The sequence below is a fragment of the Seriola aureovittata genome, chromosome 2 (genome assembly GCF_021018895.1).
Source record: "Seriola aureovittata isolate HTS-2021-v1 ecotype China chromosome 2, ASM2101889v1, whole genome shotgun sequence".
Classification (NCBI taxonomy): domain Eukaryota; kingdom Metazoa; phylum Chordata; class Actinopteri; order Carangiformes; family Carangidae; genus Seriola; species Seriola aureovittata.
In genome coordinates, this window is record NC_079365.1 from 8,351,933 (window position 1) to 8,377,762 (window position 25,830).

Below are 25,830 nucleotides of genomic sequence, written 5' to 3' on the forward strand. Positions count from 1 at the left end.
GACGAGGACAGGTCATAAACCGTGCGCACTGCAGGAATGCCTTTCGTCCACACGTTAAACAGAAGGGTGTAATTACAACACCTGACCGCTAGACGACAGTAAAGCCTGACTGGTCTTTCTCTCACACTAACACCATTCCTGTGGCACTTGGAGATGTTTTGGTGCCCTCACACAGGACTTGTCATATTCAGTGGTGAGGTGGTGCAGACGCTATGCCACAGTAAAGGCATTTCTGTTTACAATAGGATTTCTGTTTTTGTAAGATACAATAAATACATTTTTATATATGAAGCTTTGTAGCATACAAGTCTACAGTGATAAATATAAATGACATTTTGAGTTTATAGTATATTTATTTATAATCAGATGTAAAAGACAAGGAGAGTAAAAAAAGTACAACCTTAACTCAGAGACAGCTCATGGTTACATACATATTAGATTTCCATACACAGCACTACTATTTTCATTTAAAAAAATTCCTATATTCAAGTAATATAACACATTCCAATGACCCTGTGCTTCTAGTGAAAGGCCCCTCTCCCCCTCACCTGTCTACACAGCTACTGTAGATATACAGGTATAGTACCACACCACTGCTGCAACTCTTTCCAGTATGTCTGCTGACAGACCAGAAAATGAACATGATGTACTGAACAATGGTTTGTGTTACGCTTCAGTTTGATGTACAGCATGAGGTTTGACATCAGTGGCACACAAAAGACAAGAAGACTGCCATGTAGAAATTTGTGCTAAATTAAAACGAAAAACAAATGAACTCTTTAGAGGGTATGTGACAGAGTGCAGTCATTGAGGGGACGGGCTACTCACTTCCACAACAGCCTTACTTAAGATTTAAAGTCCTCCCATCTTTATGGTACAATTCTTTCTATGATGCCTCGATAACTCAAGGATTCATTCAACAACAGACAATGTTAAGTCCAGTAGCACCATTTGCATCTAAGAAAATACCTGCGCACACCCACACACTTGTATGCATGTGGTAACACACAAACACACACAGATGGGATGTTCTGGGAGACATACAGTAGGCAAAGCACACAGGGTGAGAGTGAATACTGTATGTACCACTGAATATTCCTGACTTGCATGCGAGATGGTGGCTGTATATATTTGTATTACTAAATAAGGGGCTCATGCTTATGCTTGTGGATTTCAATTTTGAGATACAGTACATTAGATGATTCGTACAGATTCAAGACGTGATCACATGAAAAATGACAGAAAGTAAGAAAAAACACAATGGTTCTTGGACAATCCCCCCCAGCATTGATTATGGCAACACTGGTTTCTTCAGAATTTCCCTTAATTTCCTGGAGCTTTATACTGTTTTATACACCTATATAATCTGACAGCTGAGACATGATTATTGTTTTAGACACCAGCAAACATCCTATTATTATTTTATCTCATACTTTGATAGAGGAGCAAAATAAGTTAGAGTCAAACCCAAATCTTTTCATGTTCTTGTTATCCATCCAGTTGATAAGGTAAAGAGAATAGGAAAGGAGTCTATTTTGGAGTGATGGGCTAAGAGTGCGTTCCCAGAACAGCCTGTTTGTTTTTTCACTTGCTTATCATTTTTTCTAGTCTAGGGTTGACGAAGGAAAAGCCAGCAAATGCTGCCTGGTCCATGGAGTCGATGAGGTTCTTGTCTGCCTGGGAGAGGCGAGGCTTTTCACTCAGGAACTCTCGGTCAAAGTTGCTGCAGTCACTGGGGGATTTCTATGGGTGGAAGGTCAGGGATTTCAGTTAGGTAAATGTAACAAAGCACACTGAAGTACTCAGTATCCTAGATGCACACTATTATATTTACACAAATGGATTCATGATAAAAAACATAGTTTGCTCAGAACTAATATCATAGGCTCATACCACTTTGGGCTTGAAAGGGGGATCCACTTCTCTCTTCTCCAGTGCTGGCCAGTTGATGATTTTGAAGAATGCATGTGCACGGATGTCTCCCACCACACCCAATCTGCGACTAGGATCTCGCTCAAACAACTGAAATAATGACGAGAGGCAGACAACTTCATTACAGAAACTACTCCCTGTAATATTATATAGTGAAAAAGAGAGTTGCATGCTATGATATCCATATGTATGATTTAAATGCTGCATTCGCCTATATGGGACATATATTAGTTATTCACCAGTTCAAGCAGGTTCTTGGCTTCCTTGGTGATCCACCGAGGGTAGTGAGGGGTGTCCGACCTGATGGATTCAAACAACTCGTCCTCATCATCACCTTGGAAGGGTGACTGACCAATCAGCATCTCATACACTAGCACACCAAAAGACCACCAGTCCACTGAGAAGGTGTACTTCTGTCCCAACAGGATCTGTGACAAAAGAGAGTTTCACAAAATGCATCAGAAGCGCATAAGGAGAATAAGGACATAAAGGAATGTTTGGAGACTGTGGTGTGATTTTATCTGTAAACACTGCCATGTCCCGTAATGGCCACAAGGTGGCATATATATATATATATATATATATATATATATATATATACACACACACACACACACACACACACACACACACACACACACACACACACACTAATTGCAGAAAATATAAAAATACAAATAATATATAAAGACTTGGATGGAGAAGTAGTGTATGAAATGACAAAATGTACTATCAGCCAGGTCTTAAAACTGACCTCTGGTGCAATATAGTCTGGTGTTCCACAAAATGTTGTGGCTCTGGCCTCTCCGACCACATTCTCTTTGCACATGCCAAAGTCCGCTATCTTTATGTGTCCATCCTTGTCCAGCATCACATTGTCCAGCTTCAGATCTCTGCAGAAAGTCACAGAAAGAGATATATGCAAAGTACAACCAGTTATGCTACAGTATATACTGTTTGACATGCTGCAGTCTAAAATCCAAAAAGAGATTGAGCGTGTAACACAGAGATTGCAGACACCAGTGATATGGTGGTTATTAGGTCTTACCTGTAGATAATACCTCTTGCATGGAGGAACTGCAGTCCCACTATTATCTCAGCAGCATAGAATCTGAAGGTTGAAATGTGCACAAAACGATCATTAAACACAGTGTTACAGTGATTAAGAGCTACAATTACAGATCCTTACAGAAATGAAAATTGCTTCATCAATCGTAATTCTTTACATGGTATCCAAGGCCCTGTTCAGACCTGGCATTAACATGCATCTCAGGTGATCCAATCACAAGTGGTCAGCTCCTAATACAGGTGTGAATGCACCCAAAAGCATTGTGGAAGCATTTGAGATCCAATCACTCATCCGATGTCTCTCTCTCTCTCTCTCTCTCTCTCTCTCTCTTTCTCTCTCTAACACATTAAACACATTGACAATGGACCTGTTTGTCATAGTCTGACTGGCTAAAAACAACGTGTTCATATTTATTTGCAAATAGAGCGGGAAAGTGAGATCTGATCACAAGTGGTCACTTGAGACACATGTCGAGATGCAGTCTAGCATCAGGTGTGAACTGACGTGCTTAGAGCTGTCCACTTGTTATCGGATCACTGAAGACGCATGTTCATGCCAGGTCTGAACAGGGCCCAAGTGTACTCACGTGGCTCTGTTGAGGTCGAAGCGGCCTTTGTCTTGAATGTGGAACATCAAGTCGCCTCCATTCAGGTACTCCATTACAAAGAAGAGGTGCTCCTGTGCAAACAACACATTATTGTCAGTTCACTGTTGCAGACAAATGAGACACGAAGAGAGTGAGAGAGAGAGTGGATTCAGATAAGGGGGGCTGGGAGTGGGGGTTCTTATCAACAACTGGGAGCTGTTGCCTTTACCGCTGTGGCCCAGATTGACTCCCTATCACACGACATGCCTTTTAAGCTTTTACTGCTGAGATATTAAGTATGTGTGTGCTTACTTTAGACTGGAATGTGGAGTAGAGTTGTGTGAGGAAGGGGCTGTCCCAAGCGAGGGCCAGGACTCTCTTCTCCACCATGGTACACTCCACATCGTCATCCATGAGAACTACATCCTTCTTCAGAACCTTCACAGCGAAGTACTGACCCTGTCCCTTCAGCTCTGCCAGCAACACCTGGGGTGTCAGAGTCACTTAGAGTGAGTACTTCATCAGTGTGATCACAGGAGTTTCATGGGGTACAATAATAGCCAAACAAATCAAAATGAAGTTATTTATATCTCTTCCTTTTTTTGGTTTTCTTACATGCTCTATCTTGGTGAGGACACTGCACTGCCACCAGGCTACAAGGGGCCTGGATATAAATTAACCTTCTATACTTGGCTTCTATGTTTTCCTCAAATATGTCAACCATTATAGGCTGCATGATTTGTCAAATGTTTCCGGGGATCTATAGTGATGGAGACACACAGCTCTTTCCTCATCTGAAAAGCATCTCCCACTCCATTGTGTGAGGGAAGCAATTTAACAGACAGTGGGGGGATGTATTGATCTACTACGGTATCTAGCCGAGTCTATCAAAATTGAGAGCTGGTGAGAGTTGGTAATATAAATTTTAAAAAATGTGGTTCAAGGAAAGACAGTGACAGACTTTGATGACAGATGAGAATCTGTCTCCTGATGATGTGTGGCCTTCAGAGGCCACCTGTATTAGAATTAATCCCCACATGCTTGTTTTTCTCAGTAATTGTAATCATTTCAAACTGCCTAAAACATGCAGATTTGGAACTTTTCTGTCTTTTTTATTCCTTCTTTTCACATTTGTTATATTTGTTAGGTTGTGTTCATCTACAAAGTTTAATACATGTAGACAATTTCAGGATGAGTGTGATGTTCTTACTATGTATATATAATAACACTGGAATGCACATGTTTGTGCAATGGTTTAAGTTTACAGAATCTTCCATTTTTGTGTCCAAACAATCATTTAATGTTATATTTAGGAAAGGGTTTAGAGAGGGGAACCACAGGGCATACCTTGCCAAAGCTGCCTTTACCTAGCACCTTGTGGAACACCAGGTGGTTGGTGGTGAGGTGTACCCGCGGGACTATAGTTGCTGATGGGGCTGGGCTCAGGCCATCACCTGCCTTGCCATTGCCACCTGCTATAAATACACATTTGTATACAGATAGTAAGTACATATGCAAATCTGAATGCAAATGATTTGATAACATAAATTATGTCAAACAGACTATCAGAAACAATACCACATAATTTACCCTTAAAGATAACACCTGATTTAAATACATTTTAAAAACAGTTACAGTTTGTGCTACAATGAGCACATCTTACCACTAGGGTCTACTGTTGCACTTTGGATGTCTTGATAGATCCCAATATTTTCTGCATTGGAGTTATCAGACTTCTTCATAGATTTCTAAGGAGGAAAAAAGTTATGCTGAAACATTCATGACATTGTACATCCACAATGAATAATTTGTTCTTAATGTGTTAACCCCGACTGGCATAACATGTACACATAGTCAATACAAACTACAAGACATGTTTTGTTACTGTGCTAACCTGTGTGACTTGAGACAGAGCCTCTGCCAGTAGTTTCTGGTTAATTCCACACAGATTGGCCACTTTCGTCTGACAGTAACTATGTACGTTCATGCCACAGTCTGATCAGAGGAGGAAAAATGTCAAATGGTGAAAGGGAATACAATTTCAGATGTAGAGCATATAAAACATTGGAGACAAAGCAAAAATAAACAAAAAAAAACAACAATGAACACTTTAGAGTCACCTTCACATTTAAGGCCCTGTTTGTAGAGACCCCACAGCAGACTGCCACAGTGGTCGCAGAAAGTGGGGCTCTTGTAGTTGTAGTACTTGAAGCGATGTGGCATATCAATCTTGAAGCGCTCTTTCTGGAACTACAAACACACAGAAATCCATTAAACCCAAGGATAACTGCCCTCTGATAATTAAAGCTGACGAATGTAGTAAACTTTGGTAGTCTGGCAAGTAAATGTCAAAATAAAATCCCACAGCTAATATTTGAGCACGTCTCCATTGATTTTAATACTGAATTTAATATCGATGCTGTCTGTACATTTGGGTTTGGCCCTGTTTGGTTGGATCTGTATTCACATGGGCCAAAGCACTGCATTCTTTATGTTAGGAATAACAGTGACTAAGTTAATGATTAATGGTCTACCTCGTTCAGTGCATAAGTCATAAAATAATAAAGCGTGAGAGAAAAACAAAATTATCATTGAACTATAGCTAGGAACAAGTAACAAAAGATAACACTGTAAAACAAAAATACAGTTCCATGTCAGTGTCAGATCTGGGGTGTAAGGTGCAAGTTTAGCATGCTGGAGAACATTCATTTTGCTCACCACAGTGTCACGACTGTTGGCTGCTGTTCCAGTGCACCTGCCAATGATTTTTTCGATACATTTCTTGTGGATTGCGGCATTGCATTCTGGGTGAATAAAAAGACCAAATATTGTGATAACTGTGAAGACTACAACAGGATAAAATGTGATAAAAATGCAGATAGCAGTTAAACAAAGAATAAACACTCACGTCTGCACTTGTAACCTTGCTTGTTGAGCCCCCTAAGTGGGAGAAAAGAAATGGAGTTAAATGTGTGACATAAAGCAAGAAAAGAAGAAGGAAAAGTGTGATGCTGATATCAGAGCAATATACTCAGGATGATTTTCATTACTAGGATTGTGATGACAATGATGTACTGTAGCATGGAGATAATAAGCAGCATAATATGCAGCAGCTACTAAATTACTTCTGAACTGTCTGCAAACTTTCCTTCAAAGTATTGTGGAAGTAAAAAAAAAGAAAAACAAACTTAGAGAAGCATGAAAGACCTTTTGTCGGAACTGGCACAATTATTCAGGGGTTTTACATTTGTTATCACTAAACTGGAAGACATCTTTCACATCTTAGATCAAGAGATTATTATTGTATGAGTGTGGTAATGGCCACAGAGTCACTAAAACAAACATCTCCTCACGTCTGTAAAGGGGATAGATAACATTGTAATTTGAGAGACAGGGGAGGAGTTTGACTCACAGTAGGTTCTGCTGACATAGTTGGAACACAACATTACAACCTTGTGGGATTTGCCTAGACAGTGACTCACTCTGACAATAGCAGCCCTGCTGTTGTTTCTACCATTACTTACCCCCCAGGACTGCTCCATTTAGGAAACTAGAACCGCTACTAATTGGTCTTTTGATAAACACCCTTTGGGGGCTGGACTTTTCTTATTGGACAACTGATGTTTTTGTTCCCATTTGGTACCTAAGGAATATACAGTAGGTGTTGGCACATATGGTCTGGAATTATTAAAGCTGTGCTAGTGTATTAATAAAGTCTTAATAAAAATACAATGCTGATTATAATACTGTAGAAAAACTAGAATTACTGCCTCGTTGTTGTATGCCTCCCTCACAATCTCCCCTTCCTGAGTTACAGTTTTGAATAATTGCAAGAAGTGTTTTTGCAGAACATTATGATGTCACAGTGAAGTTGACCTTTGACCATTTGAATATAAAATATCATCACACATTATTATCTATTAGACATTTGTGTTAAATCATGTCATAATTAAGATCATGAGTTTGTGTTTGTGAGGTCACAGTGACCTTGACCTTTGACCACCAAAATTTAATCAGTTCATTCTTGAGTCCGAGTGAATGTTTGTGAGAAGTTTGAACAAATTCCCTAAAGGTGTGACTGAGATCATACGTTCATGAGAATTGGACTGTCAGACAGACGGACAGATGGACAACCTGAAAACTTCAGCCCAGACTGTTGCCGGTGCAGAAGCACAACAAACTGACAGGCAAATTATCTGCTTCTGGATAAGTCATGTCTAAACAGAGTAGCATTACTGCTATAGTCTCGCACTGTAATGCAAATATAGTGTGAAGGATTTTTTTTTGCTCTTTAGGTATTTTGCCTTTATTATTAGGTCTTCAGGTCTCTGGTGTAAGGCCATGTCTCTCCACAGGTCACACACAGCTCTTTTACTGTAAGCAATGGTTCATTGTTAATTTCTTGCACAGCTGAGGGTGTTCAGCTGCACATTCCCTATTGGCAGTTACCATAGCAACCAAGCACAGATCCTCAGAGATACCGATGAATAGTCATAGCACCCTAAAACCATAACCTCTTCAGGGTCATGATTTACACACCTCTTCTCTAAGAAGGCTTTGAATGTTTAATAGTTACACACAATGTGACTTAGATAAACGTTATTCTTTGTATAAAATTTAGTACCGAGAATCTTCACACATGAATGACTGTGATGTGGTTCCATGAAGAATAATCTTATTTGTACACGTAGCAATTAATATGTGGCATAAGGTTGAACATGGTTATCTAGGATCCTTCCTTCAGAGTTAGGATGTCAGTGTTAACTTGTACTGCTCATTTCTTTTTCCCTTTAGTTATCCAGCTTCAGTAAATGCTTCTGGTTAAGACATCATCTGAGTCTCCACATTTCCATCACACTTACGGTCAAAGTGAAAGAAATGCAGCGCATGCTAACCAGCTAAAGTACACAAACATAACAGTGACATAGTAGCGACAGCTGTCATGTAACAAAGGCAGAACCTAGCATCTCACCAGAGGAACTCTCTGCAGACAGAGCAGAAGGTGGGCTGGCCGAAGAAAGTGGCAGTGAACTCATGGTTCTTGATGAAGTGAACCTTGGGCTGCTTGAAAGCTCCTCTCCTCCTGTTGAGGGTTGTGACTCCATCCTCAGGAGAAACCTTCATTGATGGCTTACATACCGCTGAGGGAAGAGATTTACAAAAATTTACAAACCAAATTACTGCATTTCTGCTCAGTTCTACAGACAAATAGTACACAGCTTACCTGCTTGTCAGCTTTATATCGAAGTGTTATGCAAATCCACTTTGATTTCCAAAGGCAAATAAAAATGATAGTGATAAAATGCAGTGTGGTGGGAGTCTTTTTATTTATTAACCATCCTATTTTTTTTTACAATCTACATAGCTGATTACCTATGTTGATGGTCTTTTAATGACATCACAGTGGGCACTATCATAAATCAGTCATCAGTTCTAATAGCCGAGGTGTATTCAGTAAAAAAATCTCTGTTAGCTAGAGAAAGAAGCCACAGGCGCTGCTGGTAAATGGAGGGCAAAAAATGTCTTATTGGATAAGCAGCTCCAGTTGATGCAAGTCAATGTGGTGGGGTCAAAAGTCAGAGAAGACAGCGTGAGAGAGGTAAACAAAGAAAGCAGAAGCTCTGGGAGAGATAGGGAGAGTAGGTGGGTGGATGGGAGGGAGGAAGGGAGGGGGGGAGGGGTTAGAAAGAGGGACAATTCAAAAAAAGGAGTTGCCTCAAAGAGACAACTGATAGACAAGGAAAAGTAGGAAGAGTGATGAGGTGAGGGAGATAAACTAATTTCCTCTCTGCCATTCTACTGACAGATGTTTATGTCTGGACAGCGCTTCAGTGAGCTGAGCTGTGAAAGTGGGAGTGAGAGAGAGGGCAAGAGAGGCACAGACAGGGAAGGCAGACAGTGTTGAGGGCTGTTCACACATGCCTAAAAATACTCCGGGCTGCTTTTCAGGAAACCTGTGGAGTGTGTAGGAGGGAGCTGATGGAGTAGGGAGCTCTTTCATAACAGGAGGCACACCTCCGTCTCATGACCCGCTCCAACCCTGAACAGTGAACCCCAACTGTGTTACTCCCACGTAAGAAACTCCCCCTACACAGAACCAGTTTGTAAACCTCTCTAGGCTGGGCTCCCTGTCTGGGCTGCTAAGCTGACAGCAAATACAGAACTTGCCAGCCAGCACTGCTTCACTTCTGCTTCTGGCAGCTGAAATGAAACTAAAATAGGTTTACGGAGGCTAATAATGATAGCAGTAAGATTTTGAACTTGTGCAACTCATGGTGGTGCTACTATTCAATATGTTTACATGGAATTTTTACTGAAAAAATTCCAATGTTTCAATGTGTCCCACCACAGAGATCTAAAACTCTTCATTGAAAGGTTAACAAAGGATAAAATAGACCTTATACGCTGTACATGTTTGATTAACCCACGTCCTAGTGAACCCATTACTATATTGTATCAAGAAAAATGCATGCTTACACTGTTTGTCATTATATATTGAGCCAAGTACAAATATTTACCACCGGCTACTTAGGCAAAGTAAAGCCAGCCCTGAGGTCAAATTCCTACATGACCTTGAAGAATTTTTCCAGCACATTAGCTACATGGCCACACCTGTAACCACCTGACAAGCTCAATGTGAGATATGTCACCAGCATGCAGATTAACCCTTGACAGCCTGAGGCAGACGGTTTATAACAGGGCAGTCGGCCTGGAGGATAATTCCACATTTCAACCCAGAGAGGTTCACAGTAACTAACATGTTCAGCTGTGGTTGTGTGTATAAAGTGCGGGGAAATTAACCTCTGATCAGGATCCTTTCTGCCAGTAGAGGGCATTACATATCAGTACAGCAGTAGAGTGACATTCTGGGGGGGAAGGAAAAAGAAGGGATGGAGGGGTGTAACGAGACTGTCTTCTTTATAAAGGAGAACTGCTCCCTGGTGGTCTAGTGGTTAGGATTCGGCGCTCTCACCGCCGCGGCTCGGGTTCGATTCCCGGTCAGGGAAAACTTTTTAAGAAGCCCTGCAAACATATTTTCTTAATGTCCAACTTACTTTAAGTATTGGGGGCCGACAAAGGCATACAATTTACAACCAAACGAAAATGTTTTGGATGTTTCACATGAGAGATTTCTGTCTGTGCTCTTTTCACTGATTTGAAATGGGCTGGGTTCAGTTGGAATAAGGTGAAGAACATACTTCAAAGTACCAATTAGGATTTGACAATATTTGAATCTAAACATAGTGATAATTGTGGGGTTGCTTGCTTATGTTTCTAGGCCACTGTCAATGAAATCTGATGAAAGCACACCCACACAGTTCTGATTATGCAGATTATCTTTTTGAGTGTTCAACTATTAGTAAATAATATTTATGGATATTTTTTGTGAACTTCAACATATTTAATATTACAGAAAAACACTTTAAGATTTTAAACCAAATATTCTGAGGCCTTGTAGAAGTTTTACCTGCATCACTGTCCTCCAAGAGGAACTGTACGGCCATCTGGACCCTCCCCGAAGGATGAAGGTCCACCCAGAACTCAGTATGGCCACTGTTTTTGGATTTCTTACAGCGTTCTGCGAGTACAGACACGCCCACCGTGGCCTTGGCCAAAGGCTCCTCAATGCTCTGCATGAGGACCACTTCTAGGACACGCCCCTCATAGATATGGGCATCAAAAGTGGACTTCCAAGATGGATACATGGTGGGCTTCCTCTGGACCAAGGTCATTCCTCGCTCTGTGAAAGAACATAGGGATCATCCTTTGTAAGAAAAGGCTTGTCTTTTACGTTTTCATTCTCAGGAAATTCATAGTACAGGAATGGCTTAAACACAAAGTACCGGGAGTTGGTAGAGAGCCAGTTTGCTTGTGGACTTATGGACTTTTGAGCCCAGCAGATGGTGACTGTTAAGACAATTAAACTGGGGACATCTTGTCTCCCTATTCACTGTTCCACTCCCCTGTCTAAATGAAATTGTGATTGCACACATGTATGTGTGCATCTGTACATACCTGTGTTGACAGACTCCTTCATTTTGATGGCACAGATGGGAGGGTCAGAAAGAGGAGGGAGAGCGCCCACGTCATAAGCATTGAGGTTGATACGCAGGAAGGGTGCCATGGTGACGGCTCACCTAAGCCTCCTAGAATGGAGAAAAAGACTGACATTTACATTTACGTACAAACATGCACATTCATCTTGTATTTGGATTGCTCATGGCTTTTACTTAAAACAAAAAGGAAGAAAGTCAGTGGCAACAGTCAAGTGTTTTCAGAAGAAGCAGAAGTTTCCAACTCAAGACACAACTTTGGAAACTACCTGCCAGAAGTGAGGGCAGAGGGAACAGAGTGGTAATCCTGAACTGAGAGCAGGATGAGAGACTGAGACAGAGAGTGACAGAAAGTCAAAAAGATCACATTTCTAAAACAAACAGAAAGCCCCAGTGTTAAGGAAAAGACAAATTAATGTTAACAGATAAGCAGTGGAGTTTCTATGCAACTAGTTGGCTGTAGATATTTTATATGTGTCTTGGAAGGGCTTCTGCAGCACTATATCAGAAAACTGTCAACACTAGCATCTTCCTTGGTGATTGAGTGGACAAATGTAGACTACTTTTAATCTGGTGAGGAAATAGTGGTAGTCCTGTTTTTCAGCTGAACTTTTTCCGTAAACTTTAAAATAATGAAATGTAGGAAATCTAATGCAGGAAATATACAATGGTCCCGATGTATCATGTAAGATTTAGTCAGTTGAAGACAAACATGTTTTCTGAAGGAGCAGTCGGTATCAGTAGGACACCACACCACCACAGTACCAGGAGGACAAACACTTGTCCTGTGTTTTCAGTTTTGGTACACAGTGTTCAGTAAATCTGTGTTCTGTCATATTGTGAAAACAGTGGTTAAAACTAGTGACATTTCCATTTAAGGGGCCTTGTAATAACAGAGATTACAAAGGATGAAATTTTCTAAACTTAGGGGGCAGTCAGTCAAGCTTCATGTCATATAAAGGAACTGTACTAACAAACACTTTCTGAACCTTTGAAGTTATCCAGACTGCTTCACACCAGAGTCACACAAGTGCTACGTCACAGACTAGGAGGGCCCAGAGGGCATATTAGCCTACGACCTAATTCCCAGAGCAGCAATAAAATCCCACAGAATTCCTCCAAGAATTTGAACACAGCGCTTTTTGTGAGCTTTTAAGTTCCTTAACTTGATCTCTTGAAGCTTTAGTTTCTTGCTCCATTAACATAATCTTGGTTTAATAGTAATTTCAGAGATATGGCACGCCTGTGGTTTTAGGCAAACAGCATTTTATTTTAAACTCACAATAATGTTTGAAATGACATTTCTGGGTAGTAATCTCTATAAGCAAAATGCACAGAGACACGTTCTTCTCTTAAGCTTGAATGAATATGTACATGAAACCCCTGGACAGCAATGTACTGTAGCTTCTTGTTTCTGCTTAAATAATTAATCATTCATAAGGAGACAATTTTTGTTTGTGTTTTTGATTCTTCATGCTTTTCACAGTGCCGATTGTCATGCATTATGACGTCCTGAGTGACTGAACCAGTACTTGTGTGATATACAGTATGTACATGTATTCCTCTCAGCCTATAAAGGTAGACTATGCTATTTTGAGCTTTGGTTGGATCCAGATCACCTTTTAGTTTGTCCGCTGAATAATAGCACTCTAATTTTAGCTCTTGCGCATTTTCTTTCTGCAGTTTATATCCTCTTTAACATCCAATGTTTTTCTTAAATCCCCATTGCAAGCTGCTGTAGCAGGTCTCAGGTGTGAATGTTTTAATGTGTATAATTGTGCAGCTGTACATAATTCTTGATAAACGGACTCACTGAGGATCTGTAGTGGGTAGTTGCTGGTTTGATATCCCAGACAAGCAAGAAAAATCTGGGATGGGAAGTGAATGACAAACAGTAATGTCTCGGTAGCCATCACTAAGGTGCCGTTTGAGCAAAACTCTTAACCATCAACTCCTCAAACAGTCAGAAGTTACTCAGTAGCCAGCACACAGCTGAGAAAAAAATGTAAACCAAATTGGCATGTGACCAACTTTTTGACTGCAGCTAAGTACACTTAAGTTAGTGAAGCCACTCACTAGAATGAGAAAATAGAATAATAATCTTTCTAGCTGTGATCTGATGACTCTTAACACTGAGCTATCATCCTGTCCACTATTACTTTGAAATCACAAATGCCTGCCTGGGTTTAAGTGGGATCAAGAGGGATGATACAAAAAAACGTAAACAATCTTTGCCAAGAAATAGCATCGCTACAGCTGTCTTTAGTCATAGTTACAGCAAAGTAAAAAAAAAAAAGACCAGCACCAAAGAGGACCATGTTATCATTAGGCTAGAGTGAAGACATTGTTTTCACATGAAAACAGCATGTCTGAAAACATTTACAAAAAGTGTCTAGGTATGTAGGTTATGCCCCGTGTAGCTTCAGTAACTGAAAATACATGTTAGCTACATCTATACATCTTACATCTTTACATGCTAGGTATATTTTGGATATGTATTTCCAGCTGTCCTCCTCAAAAGTGTCTGCACTGGGCTGAGAATAACACATCTCTGTTGTTGCTGCTGGAAGCTTTGTGTGAACCTGCAGGCATGTCCAGTATCTACAGACGATCTAAACAAACCACTTTTTCTAAGTGAGGCCAGGAGGGTTGAGAAACTGTTCAAGCTCTCATAACTCTGCCCACACACAGACACAAAATAATATTAATCAATGTCACTGAGTTTAACAAATACATTATATAGTAGTTTAGTAGTATAGATAGTTTTACAGCCTGTTTCCAGTTTTCTCTCTGCTTTACACACACACTCTCTTATGTACACATGCACTGCTACATAGAAAAAGAGAGCCTTGTTTCCCCAGAGAGTGGAAAAAATGAGCACATGCAATTGGGGAAGGGGTGGGTAGAGGAAAAGAGCAAGAGAGAGGGAAAGAAAAAAAGATAACTAACTATGCAGGCCAGTGGACATGAGGAGAAATCAGACTCAATGACAGAAACAGATTTGCCTTCACTGGATCTAGAAGTCAGCTTCCAGTGACATGAAAAGTGTTCATGCGTGCGTGCGTGTGTGTGTGTGTGTGTGTCAGTGTGTGTGTGTCCTCAAGGAGCTATTTGGTTACTCTTAGGTATGTCTTTAGCTTTTGTCCTTGACTGAAAGGTCTGCAAAGAGCCAGTAAATGTAAAGCTGGGCTCCCTGCCTTTGTGCAACACAAAAAGAAATCATAAATTATAAACTCACTTGAAGACGGCATAGTATGCAGAAACATGACAACAAAAACATACAAGTGACTTGGAAGTGTCATTAAATGTCACTTGACATGGGCATGGAAATTCCAGTTCTATATCGTATCAGCTCTGAGGAAGTTTAAGGAGTGCTCCTATTTGCATAGCTATGTGTCCTGTGTGTAATTAATTTCAAAACCAGTGTTTAATGAAAACAATTACAAAAATTAATTCCTGGAACATTTAATCATTCAATCATTTAATCATGTGATAATAAGGGCAGCAGAAAACCCAATTCACTAATTATCTAGTAAAACACATAGAATGAACCTTGAGTTGATGAACCTTTTGTTGTAATGTTGTAAAACAAATCTTCCATTATACTACATGCATCAAGCGCAAAACACTAGTGGAGACAGACATGACTGAGTATTTACAGGTGACAGGCTATCATTGAAGTCATTCTAATCTAAACAAACACAAGTCAAAGGTTTGGTATGTACTGAATTAGAGGAGACATTTACAGGAAGAAGTGATCAGGCAGGTCTAGCAGGTTGGGGAGCTCTCGCGTGTCAGCCTTTCATCAGCAGGTCTGAACAAAGACGGGCATAATTATGCAGAGAATCACAACAACAGAGTTTCCATCACATGATAGACAAGAATCATAGCCATCTGCAAATTGATGGAAGAGATAATTTTATTAACCCCTGTGGGGAAATTCTTAGTATTTGTTTGACGACACAGCACTGATAAACGGTTAACCCTTACTCAAACTAAGCCACCCTATTGCGACACAGGAAAATTGGTTTACAATAAAAGGGACATACATTGTGAACTTTTACATTCATATTCACTTAACCATGAAAAGTTTTCTCCACATAGTCCCACAATTTTAGTACAATGCAGCAGAACTCAGATCTTAAAACATGTAAACAAGACAACCAATTCGTTTTTATAATTAAATAGTCGAATGTTCTTGTCTTGACATAGAAGTCAGTTACCTGACTTCAAGCCCACTGAAAATGTGTTTCATTGAAAAGGTCTATTTAAACTTAGATTTTAATAGCTAGGTTTAAATGATTAGGTTTACATTCTGCTGATTCCACACCAATAGACCTTTTTTCATGGAAGACATTTGAACAAGTCACAGATGGAAAAGCACAGATGTTAAAAAAAAAAAAGATAAACTTTGTCTTGTCATTGTACATGCTGGTTCACTGAGACAGTTGGACATAGCTGTTGTTATCATTAACAATGTGTGCTTTACTCTAAGACCAGTCAAAATGTCTGATGTGAAAAAGACCTTTGAGTAGAATTAATTAAACTCACTTGGATGACAAATGTTGAGAAACATTTTCAAGACCAGGAGCACATCCAGTCTCCTCAGCAACTGAAGACCAAGTTTTTAAATTCAAACGGAATAATTAGTGTTGAAATGTACAGTATATATTTGACCAGCTTTCTGACTTTATGTGGTCTGAATTTCAGTTTGTGAAATTCTCAATTTCAAAAACTTTCCTTCTAGTACATATCTATTTTAAGGTTCTCAGATTCAGATTGAAAATTCACATCCACATCCCTATTATTCAAACGCTAACTTTCAAGTTGCTCAATTTCAATCAACTCAATTCTTGTGGTACGTGGCAGTTCTGTCTCCCTCAGTGACAGAAGAAGATCTCAAGTGACTGGCAAAACTTAATCAAACACGTCAAAAGAATTTAATTGTTACCTAGCATCACTACAATAGAACTGTCAGTTGATATCAAACAAGCCACTGTGAGAATACATCAGGTTTGGAGGTTCCTGGTTGGCTTGATTTTGCCCTGAAGGAACCGTCAAGTAAAAACAAGTATTTTGACAAATTTTTCTACTGAATACCATCATATATTTGGTAAGCAAAATCAGAAAATATGGAGAAATGTGAAGGAATAAAATTAAGGAAATGTCCTCTGACTTTGTGTTGTTCCTTCTACAGTTACCAGTTACTTCAAGAGACTGTGCTGTCAACACACAATGACAGAGAAAAACTAGAATTACTGCCTCGTGGTTGTATGCCTCCGCCACTCAGACTACTTTCAGGTTACATCCCTATTTATCGAGAGTCATATAAAATATTAACAATTTGTGTGTTTTCTGAGGTCACCATGACCTTGACCGTTGACCTTTAGCTACCAAAATCTAATGAGTTTGTCCTTGGCCCAGGTGAACGTTTGTACCAAAGTTGAAGAAGTTCTTTCAAGGTGTTCCTTCAAGGCGTTCCTTCAAAGGTGTTTTGTGAGGTCACTACGCCACGTTCATCTTTGAGTCCTAGTGAATGTTTGTGCCAAATTTGTGTTTTGTGCTATATCTTGTCAACGAGAATGGGACGTATGTACGTACGGGCAACCTGAAAACAATATGCCTCTGGCTCTGGCTATCGTTGGTGTGGAGGCATAAAAAGGAGTGGGGGCTAAGGCTGAGTGAAAGACACAAAGGACCACAACAGACCCAGAACAGCATGGCTGGATGGAGCTCGGCCAGTCGGTGGCCTAGCAAATTAGAGCTGAACAAACATGCTTCACATCATTATAATGAACCTGAACAAGCATGGTCAGAGTCGGGCAGGCCACGCTCCCTCCTAAAGCTAACAACCTGGTCTACAGTCGTGCGCGTAAACATCCATTGCATCATGAAACTGCTCTTTACCATAGCTCAAAGAAAAACAATCCCTCCACATTGGAAATTAAACAGTGATCATGGAAAAAGGCTGTTCTCTTCCTTTCTGTAATATCACTGTTGATTGTACAGTGGGCATCTGCTGCTGAAATATTGTTTTCTTAGCTTTACACACATTGACTACAAAAGAGCTCCAAGAGTAGGCTACTTACTGTACCTCTGTCAAGTCTGTGCAATCATCTAAATTTGCTGTACAAATGAACGTTTTCTTTCTTTACCTGGATCTATATCGGCATGCAAATATACAAAATGAAAAATAATTATGCAGATTATGATCATTGATCATTTCAAAGGATGACATTTTTAGAGCTTTAGCAAATAACTTTGCAGGAGTGGAACTGATGTGCACATTTTCAAAACTGCTTTACAAGTGAAGTGTACAATGCCCATGAGAACTGTAGCAATTTATGTCAAACTGCCCATGCACCCGAGAATTCAGCAACCAGTTACAGAGAACGTTGAACGTTTGAGCCCAATCAATCACTTGATTTTCTTTTTTACTCCCAGTTTTGACAGACAAATTCATGCAAAATGGTGCAAGTCTCACAAAACTGTCCTTAATCCACAAGTCTTGCTACTCTTTTTGAGGCATTATGGCATGTATTATTACCGCATTAACCCTGTCTCAAAAGCACAAGTGTACTTATGGTCACGCACGCACGCACACACGCACACGCGCACACACACTAATAACCTTGAACAAAGCAGCCTTTAATGAATTTCAGTGGAGAATGGCTTCAAAGAATCAAAGCCTTCATTTATTTTACTAACCAAGGTTAATGTCAAACACCCCTTACCCCATTCACACAGACACAGACACAGACACACAGAGCGCTATCAGGTCAAAGTAGGACAGGAAAGAAAAGTGAGTGACAAGACCAGAGCTGAGGTTGCTGGTTCAAGGTCAGAGTCGGGTGACTGAGTGTTGTGGTAGATCCACACCAACGATAGCCAAATTAATACAAGCTGTTATTAAGTGCGAGGACTGACATTACACATGGACACGAACTTCAGTCTAACTGTTGTGGAGTGATAACCTTTTCTGATCTTCTCTCCCTTTTTCCTGAGTATCACTGAGCTCTTTGGCATGGCGTAAAACCTGCTATACCAGCATGGAATGAATCCTGCCGCTGAGTGTGTGTGTGTGTGTGTGTGTGTGTGTGTGTGTGTGTGTGTGTGTGTGTGTGTGTGTGTGTGTATTGTCTCTACATGCATTAAGAGCGGTGTCCATTTCTGCCCTGCTCACAGTTCACAAAGCCTTGGTTAAGTCAGACAAAGTCTGAGCGAGGGGAGCCAAGCAGGATATCATGGTGTGGAGTGCAGAGAGTGACAAGAGACCAAGGGCAAGACTGTGCCAAACTATACTCACTGCTGATTTAGCAAACTTGTGCCTAAAATGTTTGTCCATAATACATAACAGCAGGTCATGGGGAAAAATAAGTATTCTGTCGGCAAGTATGGGGTTGTTTCATATTCTATTGTAGGCTACTTTAAACAAAGTGTGCACACAGTTTTGATGATACTGAGACTAAACAGTGTTGTAGATTTTTTAATAGTATTGCCACAATGATATCCGAGTTTGATGGAGATACAAAATTTTTACTTTTTACAATACATTATTTTGTTGAGTGTGAATGTGCTGTACAAAACATTGTTTCTGTTAATGAAACAAACCAGATTTCTCAACTGCATTGGAGTTTCCTCATTTCAAAGAAGATTTAAATCATAACATCTCATTAAAATAGATAAACTGGACTAATTACTAGTGTCAACTTTCAGTACTTTACTGTCCTGATGCTCAGTGTTTCAGACTGTAAGTGACTAGTTGATGGTTTTTGACTTTTCATTTGCCATATAAACTCAAGCTTACCTGACTCAAATCAAAATGAATAATTTATACGTACAAAAACAGTTTGATATCATCTTAAACATTGTCTCAACTATTTTGGTCTGTGATGGGTTAATGTGTGTGCTGTATTATCGAGGAATCATTATTGCATGGGCAACTCCTGACTGAGCAGATGTCCCAGCCATGTCCTCCGAGCAGCTCATGAAGCCACAAGCCAATATTGACACACCAATAACTGCAGTCAGATAGTGTTACCTGCGCTCACAAAGCTGCACTGCCTCCAGAAGAAACCAACAGGATACAGAGTCTTGCCACAAATGCAGAATTGTATTGCATTGTATGACACAAGACTTTCACAAGCAATGGAAGGAATATTTCAAAATAGGATAATGTGTTTAGGTACCTGGGGATTGGACAAGTCACGTCAGCTACTGTGGACACAGAAGGCTGAGTCGTTTACAGCCACAAGAATTCAGGGTAATCTTTACACAGACACTTCCCTTAAACTTAACACTGCCATAGCATAACTCCCTTACCATCCTTCATCACGTTTTCTGGGTGAAATCAATGATTGAGAAACAGGCCACACGTAAGACACAATGAGAATGATGTAGCCTACTTGTGGCAACAAAATGAAGTAACATGTTATTAGGATGATGAGTAAATGCAACCACAGTTGCTAAACCTGAGTGCAATGAGGGAAGGACCTTTGCTATTTCAGGCTTGTGGACAAACTGTCTGCAATACGAGTTACACCACAATGAGCCAAGTGATGTTGTTCATCAGCTGTATTGTCTTTTTAATGACCGTGACACTGGCAGCTTTCTGTCAAACCAGATCAGAAACCAAAGAGAAACCTGGGATTTAATGGAAGTACAGTCCAGTAAAACCCCTCTTATCCAGCCATGAAACTAAAGAAGTCAGGGTATATATCCACATATTGTGATGACACACAATGAATCATCATGATGTAAACTAAATATAATAATATCTATATATTCTGGCTGTATGCTGTCTGCAGAAACTCAAGACTGTGTATGGACCATATTACTGTCAGAGCTGTTTTTAATTAACAATTTAGCTCCAATATCACTAAGAGAACCCCCTTACTTTACTAAACTAAACTAAGCTAAACTGTACTGAACTAAAAATGCACTGAAATAAGTCACTCTATGGGATAAAACAACTTTTAAGCCTCAATACACAAAACTGTAACATGTTGAAATGTATGTTGCTTATGTTATCCTGCTCATTTTAAGGAGGTAATTAAGGTGTTTTAAGAGAAAGTTTATCTCCTAATTTACTACTATAAGGAGGAAACCGTCGTTTAATGGTTTAAATTGCCTTGAATGCTTATCTGGCTGTTAGTCATATTGCTGGTCGTTAACTCCAATACATAAAAATATAAATAAAACATAAACCGTTTAACCTAGCTCCATTATAACTGAGCTAGCTAGCTACGCGACTGGAAAGGGCTCCTCTGTTGCCATAGGATACAACACTTCCCTCGAAGAATGTTTGTCTACCGGTGACCTGAAGGCTGTTTCCCCAGTATCAGTGGAAACATGTAAAGCTTTTTTGGTTTTTTTTCACACTGCCTGGACCTGAAAGCACTAAAACATGGCTCAACTTCACTTACGTAACTACAAGTGTAACAGAGCGGGAGAAGGAGACATTCGGCGACAGCAGCTCCTCTCATTCCCAAAGTCAGACAGTCCCTGTACTACTGCTACTGAAGTCAGTCGAGCTGTGCTTCACTGTGAGACGAAACCCAAGCCAAAGCCAGGGGGTCAAAGCAAAGACAGGCGACTCTTGACACCCGGTACCTTGCAAGCCAGCAAGCAAGTGCTCTTCTCCCAACTTTCAAACACCGAGCTCAAGTTTTTCCAACCACGAACAACTTTCACATGAAACTGTGACTTACCTCTTCCGCTGAGCTGCAAAATGTATTGTTTGCAGCGAGTTTGTATCGGGTTTTGTGTCAGAACCACGGGTTTCCTGGTAGTTCCACTTCAAAATCTTAAATGGTGTTTAAGGAAGTGTTCAAGTCGGCTGCCCAGTGCAAGCTGTCTCCTCTGTTTCACTGTCTGTCCGCCCGGCTCTATGGTGCTGCTCTATGGCAGCGCGCGGTGCAGAGTAATGAATGTGTGACGTCAACCAGGTGAATTCCCCAACACACACACACACACACACACACACACACACACACACACACACACACTTGTTTCACCATCCCCGTGGGAAACACTCATTGACATAATGCATTCCCTAGTCCCTCACCTTGACAACTTGACAACTGAATGCCTGAACCCAACCTTTAACCTATCCAAAACATAATTCTAACCCTAACATTAAAATCAAGCCACAAACGTCAGAAAGCAGTTTTTACCCGTAGGGACCTCCCTGCATGAGTCCCTTTGTTTTAGCGTGTATCAAGGTATTCAGGATTAAGTCCCCACCAGGACTTAAGAACACACACACACACACACACACACACACACACACACACAGAAGTGAAGTGAGACTACATGGTTTTGCAGTATGTGCAGTAGACACACATCATGCAGTTATACAATGGAGTCAAGGGTTATTGTTAAATGCTCTGTACACTTCAGGTTTTGGCACTGGCAGAACTGGCTGACAACACACGAAACCTGATTTTAACATTGGAAATTTACTTTTCTCAGCCAGCTTATCACAAGTGATGCTGTGTCTCACCAGGATTCAGTTTGTTTTATAACACTTTGCCCTGAACCTGACACTGAATGTGTATCACACAACATATCAGTGTTGAAAAGCGAAACAAAGGAAAGCAGTGCAAAGTTTTGCAGTTACACGCTGAGTGTTAATGTCCCCCAACAATTTTTTCCCTCCAGTGAAAAATGTGTATTTGGCAGGAGAACCAACAAACCAGGAAATCAAAGCAATGTGTATGCTCAGATACACAACTGGTCTGGTCTATCTCTCTTTCCATGTGTCTCTGTTGCACACACACACACACACACACACACACACACACACACAGGTTTAGACAGAATGCAGTTTGTGGGCTGATCCAAACAGCCATGAATTTTCATACTGGCCCTGCCCACAGCATGTCCACACTCCCACTCCTCCTCTCCTACACAAAGCACAGAGATCCACGTGGTGCTGAGTCATCAGCCCCCACCCACCAATACCGTATGAGTATAAGAGAAAATGGACCGGTAAATTTAGACAGCCTGTCTCAGCTCCTAAAGGGGTATTTTTAGCTCTACAAAGGATATAACAATGACGTATAGACCAGCGGTGAATGCTGAGAGATTACTGAGTAAGTCTGGAGTTGCTCACCGCCACTACAAACATTTGACACACAGGACAATAGATTTTGATACAAAAAAAATCTCTGCACCACACAGAGAGCATTAGCACCAGGACAGAAGTCTGTGGCCAAGCCCATTCTTTTTCGTAATTTTAAGTTTTCCTTAAGCTATCATTTGTGGTTCTGACAAAGAAAAGTATTACATCCTTATTGATTCCAAAGTTTCATCATGATAGCCAGGTGTCCAGTGAACTCACTGAAATCTCCTACACAACCATAAAAAAACTTAAACTCCTATTACAGTCCAATAAAAGTCATTTGACTTTTTCCATTCCTTCCACTTCCTGGAAGACAATCTATCTTCTTTGATGACCTCATGCTGCAACAGTGGTTGTAAATAAAAATTCCACCCAGGTAAAATTATGACAGACTTTTGATCCTATTAGATAAAGCCTGCTTCTGGCTTTCCCAACTGATATGCAGTGGATTGTACTTGAGTAACCCCTCTCTGTGTTTTGTCCCGCCCAACATTCTGGTTCAACAGGAACTACATCAAATTGAGGAAACAAGATTTTCTCCTTAACGCCAGCAAGCAAAAAGTATTTTCTAACCATCACCACCATCTGACAGAAGAAATGAAGGTTGGAGGCATGCCTCATTTTCTGAGGTAGCAAAGTTATGTGATGGTCATAAAGCTAATTTTTTGTTAACACCTGGGGCTGCAGAAATGCAAAGTTACCCCTTTAAAATCTAAATTAGAGACACCATTGATTGCTGGAAGAATTGCAGCTTGAGGTTTTACAAGTTTGTGCACTTCCAAAGGGAGAAACCTGGCTGTTGTTGAGTCTCTCTGGGTTATGTAATTTCACTGTAAGAACACTAAAAGTATGACGTGACACAGTATATACTATATGGAACTACAGGCTTCATATATTGCTGTGTGAATAGACTTGTATCTGGGCAGGGGACCTAGACACTTCCTGTTGTGATGGCCATTTCTGCCATCCCAGCAGTGCCAGGGCAAACATGAATGTGAGTAATGAGAGGAACAGACAGAGGGAGGGAGGGATGAAAAAACAATCCCTAAAAAAGGAGAGAAATGGTCCTTTCATCAAGAGACATGCCACAGACTAAATTTGCCTCATTCTATCTGTCCTCATTTCCTTCTCCCTGTCACTCTCTTCAGCTTTTTCAATTCCTTGCCTTACACAGTCTCTTGTCCCCTCTTCTTTGCTTTAGGCCCTTTTCATGTTTCAGTGTTCAATGTTGATAACTCTGCATTTGTAGACAAAAAACAAGTTCAACTGTTGCTTCATTCATATGACCTTGTGGTAAACCAGACCAGCCAGTTTTTAGACAAAAATAAGCTGCTGAAGTGAAGTTCCTCTCAAGCTGTGATAATAACACTAAAAAGCACATCTACAAATGTTTGTGTTGTCTCTGGTCACAACAGCAAATGACACACAAACCCTGACTATCAACAGGGCTTTGATACATTGCATACTCAGCTGCTTATTTTACACGGTCATTCATACTTATCTTCAGTTGTGTAACATTCAACATTAATACTCCTGAGAATAAGAGCATTACACAAGAACAAAGATCAAATGGAGCGCTTCCTTTTCAGAAAATCCTTACCTCAGAGTCTGCTCAGGTGTGTCTATAGCACTGCATTGGAACAAGATTTTAAGATTACAGCATGGAAACTTTGCTAACCTGACTATAATGCAAGCTATTCAGATTGTCATTGACAATAGATTGCTGTCTGATTGTAAACATAATTACAACACTGGTCGGTTTTTCAGTTGAGTAACGCAGCTCTGGATGCTTTACCCAGATTAGCACTTTTCTCTGATTCTGAATCTTTTTGCCTGACAAGGATTGTTGTTTTGGTAATGCAATACATGGTCATGGTGTGTACAAGGAGAAGCTGTCCTTTTACTAATTTTAGAGGTCCTTTTCTTTCAGTTCACTACAGAAACTGAAGGCTATTGATTCAAGCATGCAGGCAGTTACCTAATCACTTTCTGCATCTCAGGTTCCCTGGCTGCTGATGGATAGGTTTTGCGAATGTGTTTGTATGTGTGTGAGAGACCATGTGACTGAATCCATGCTCCCACCTCCCAGGACTAGAAGTTTAACAAGGTGTCTTTAACTTTCAGGTGCTCGAAGGAATTGAAGAACTTTCCGTGTTTTCAATGCGTTTCTTACTTCTCTCTCACTCTCTTTTGTTACTTCAAGTATGTATTGGGTCAGTGGTACTCCTGGGATCATTTATCTAGAGCAACCCCAATCTTCCTATTTTCTGTTCTGCCTACTTTCTGACTGGCATACAATCACTTCATCTTTACTCATCTAATTGGAAATTACCTTTTGGTCTTGATCTTGGTATCCATTATTAGCATTCTCCGCAAACACATCCTGTTCCCTTCCCTCCTTATTATCTGTATAGACAACCTTTTAAAATGATCAAATTCCATTTTTGAATTATCAAAGAGCCGTGTTTGCTGATAAATTAAAGCCACATCCTTTTTCTTTTCTTTAGTAAGCTCTCACCATGGGCCTGCTCTGATTAACTTGCGCTCATTAATAATGCAGACGCTGAAAAAGAAATAGGCCAAAATGTTTTGTGCTCTTTCTTTTTCTTTAAATATTGATAGCCAGTATTTTCCTGGTTGTGGTCCATTGCTGTCTGACTAAGTTGCTTTAGCTCAGTGAAATTCTTTGGTGTAACTAATTAACTTGTCTGAGAGGGCTTGCATTACCCTGCAGCCTTGCTGTGGTTGGGAAGTGAAAAGCTGGGAAAACAGAAGTGCTGATAGTCTTTACTTGAAGTGGATGGGTAGGTGTATTTTACTGACCAAATTACATCTACACCAAAGACACAGTTAACAATAGTGATAGGTATTCCCTCTAGGCTTGACAAATATGTCACCTTAATTTGACCTAAATTAGAGTGTCTCCTTGGGATAAATCAATGTGTTGAAAATTGATTGACAACAGTACTGTCAAATTCTGATCTAGCATGACTGATGTGCTTGAAACAACAATTTCTTGTTTTTATTGGCGATATTATTGTGATTTGAAATAAGATATATAGAT

At 40.3% G+C, this 25,830-nt stretch overlaps 1 protein-coding gene and 1 non-coding gene across 3 annotated transcripts; one reads left to right on the forward strand and one right to left on the reverse strand.

The window, feature by feature from the left end:
• Window positions 1-339: 339 nt before the first annotated feature.
• Window positions 340-21,537, reverse strand: prkcdb (protein kinase C, delta b). Of its 2 annotated transcripts, XM_056364007.1 has the most exons (18): window positions 21,352-21,537; window positions 15,388-15,455; window positions 11,604-11,734; window positions 11,056-11,328; window positions 8,560-8,728; window positions 6,496-6,527; window positions 6,306-6,391; window positions 5,708-5,837; window positions 5,482-5,582; window positions 5,251-5,335; window positions 4,935-5,062; window positions 3,900-4,073; window positions 3,588-3,679; window positions 2,981-3,043; window positions 2,687-2,825; window positions 2,172-2,360; window positions 1,894-2,022; window positions 340-1,743 (listed from the first exon to the last, which is right to left on the reverse strand). In XM_056364007.1, the coding sequence occupies exons 3-18, from the start codon at window positions 11,710-11,712 to the stop codon at window positions 1,585-1,587; spliced, it is 2,058 nt and encodes a 685-aa protein (XP_056219982.1). In that variant the 5' UTR covers window positions 11,713-11,734; window positions 15,388-15,455; window positions 21,352-21,537; the 3' UTR covers window positions 340-1,584. The 2 variants fall into 2 exon arrangements, with proteins under 2 accessions (XP_056219982.1, XP_056219974.1); XM_056363999.1 differs by lacking the exon at window positions 15,388-15,455.
• Window positions 10,523-10,594, forward strand: trnae-cuc (transfer RNA glutamic acid (anticodon CUC)). Its single transcript has one exon. It is a non-coding gene; the product is annotated as a tRNA-Glu (tRNA).
• Window positions 21,538-25,830: the final 4,293 nt, after the last annotated feature.

Bases quoted from the DNA above. Each gene is read 5' to 3' on its own strand.
- prkcdb (XM_056363999.1), bottom strand. From the start codon at position 11,712: ATGGCACCCTTCCTGCGTATCAACCTCAATGCTTATGACGTGGGCGCT. The intron at 6,392-6,495 runs GTGAGTGTTTAT...TTATTCACCCAG, and splicing joins GCAAGGTTACAAGTGCAGAC to AATGCAATGCCGCAATCCAC. The intron at 2,826-2,980 runs GTAAGACCTAAT...GACTTTCTGCAG, and splicing joins GCAAGAGGTATTATCTACAG to AGATCTGAAGCTGGACAATG.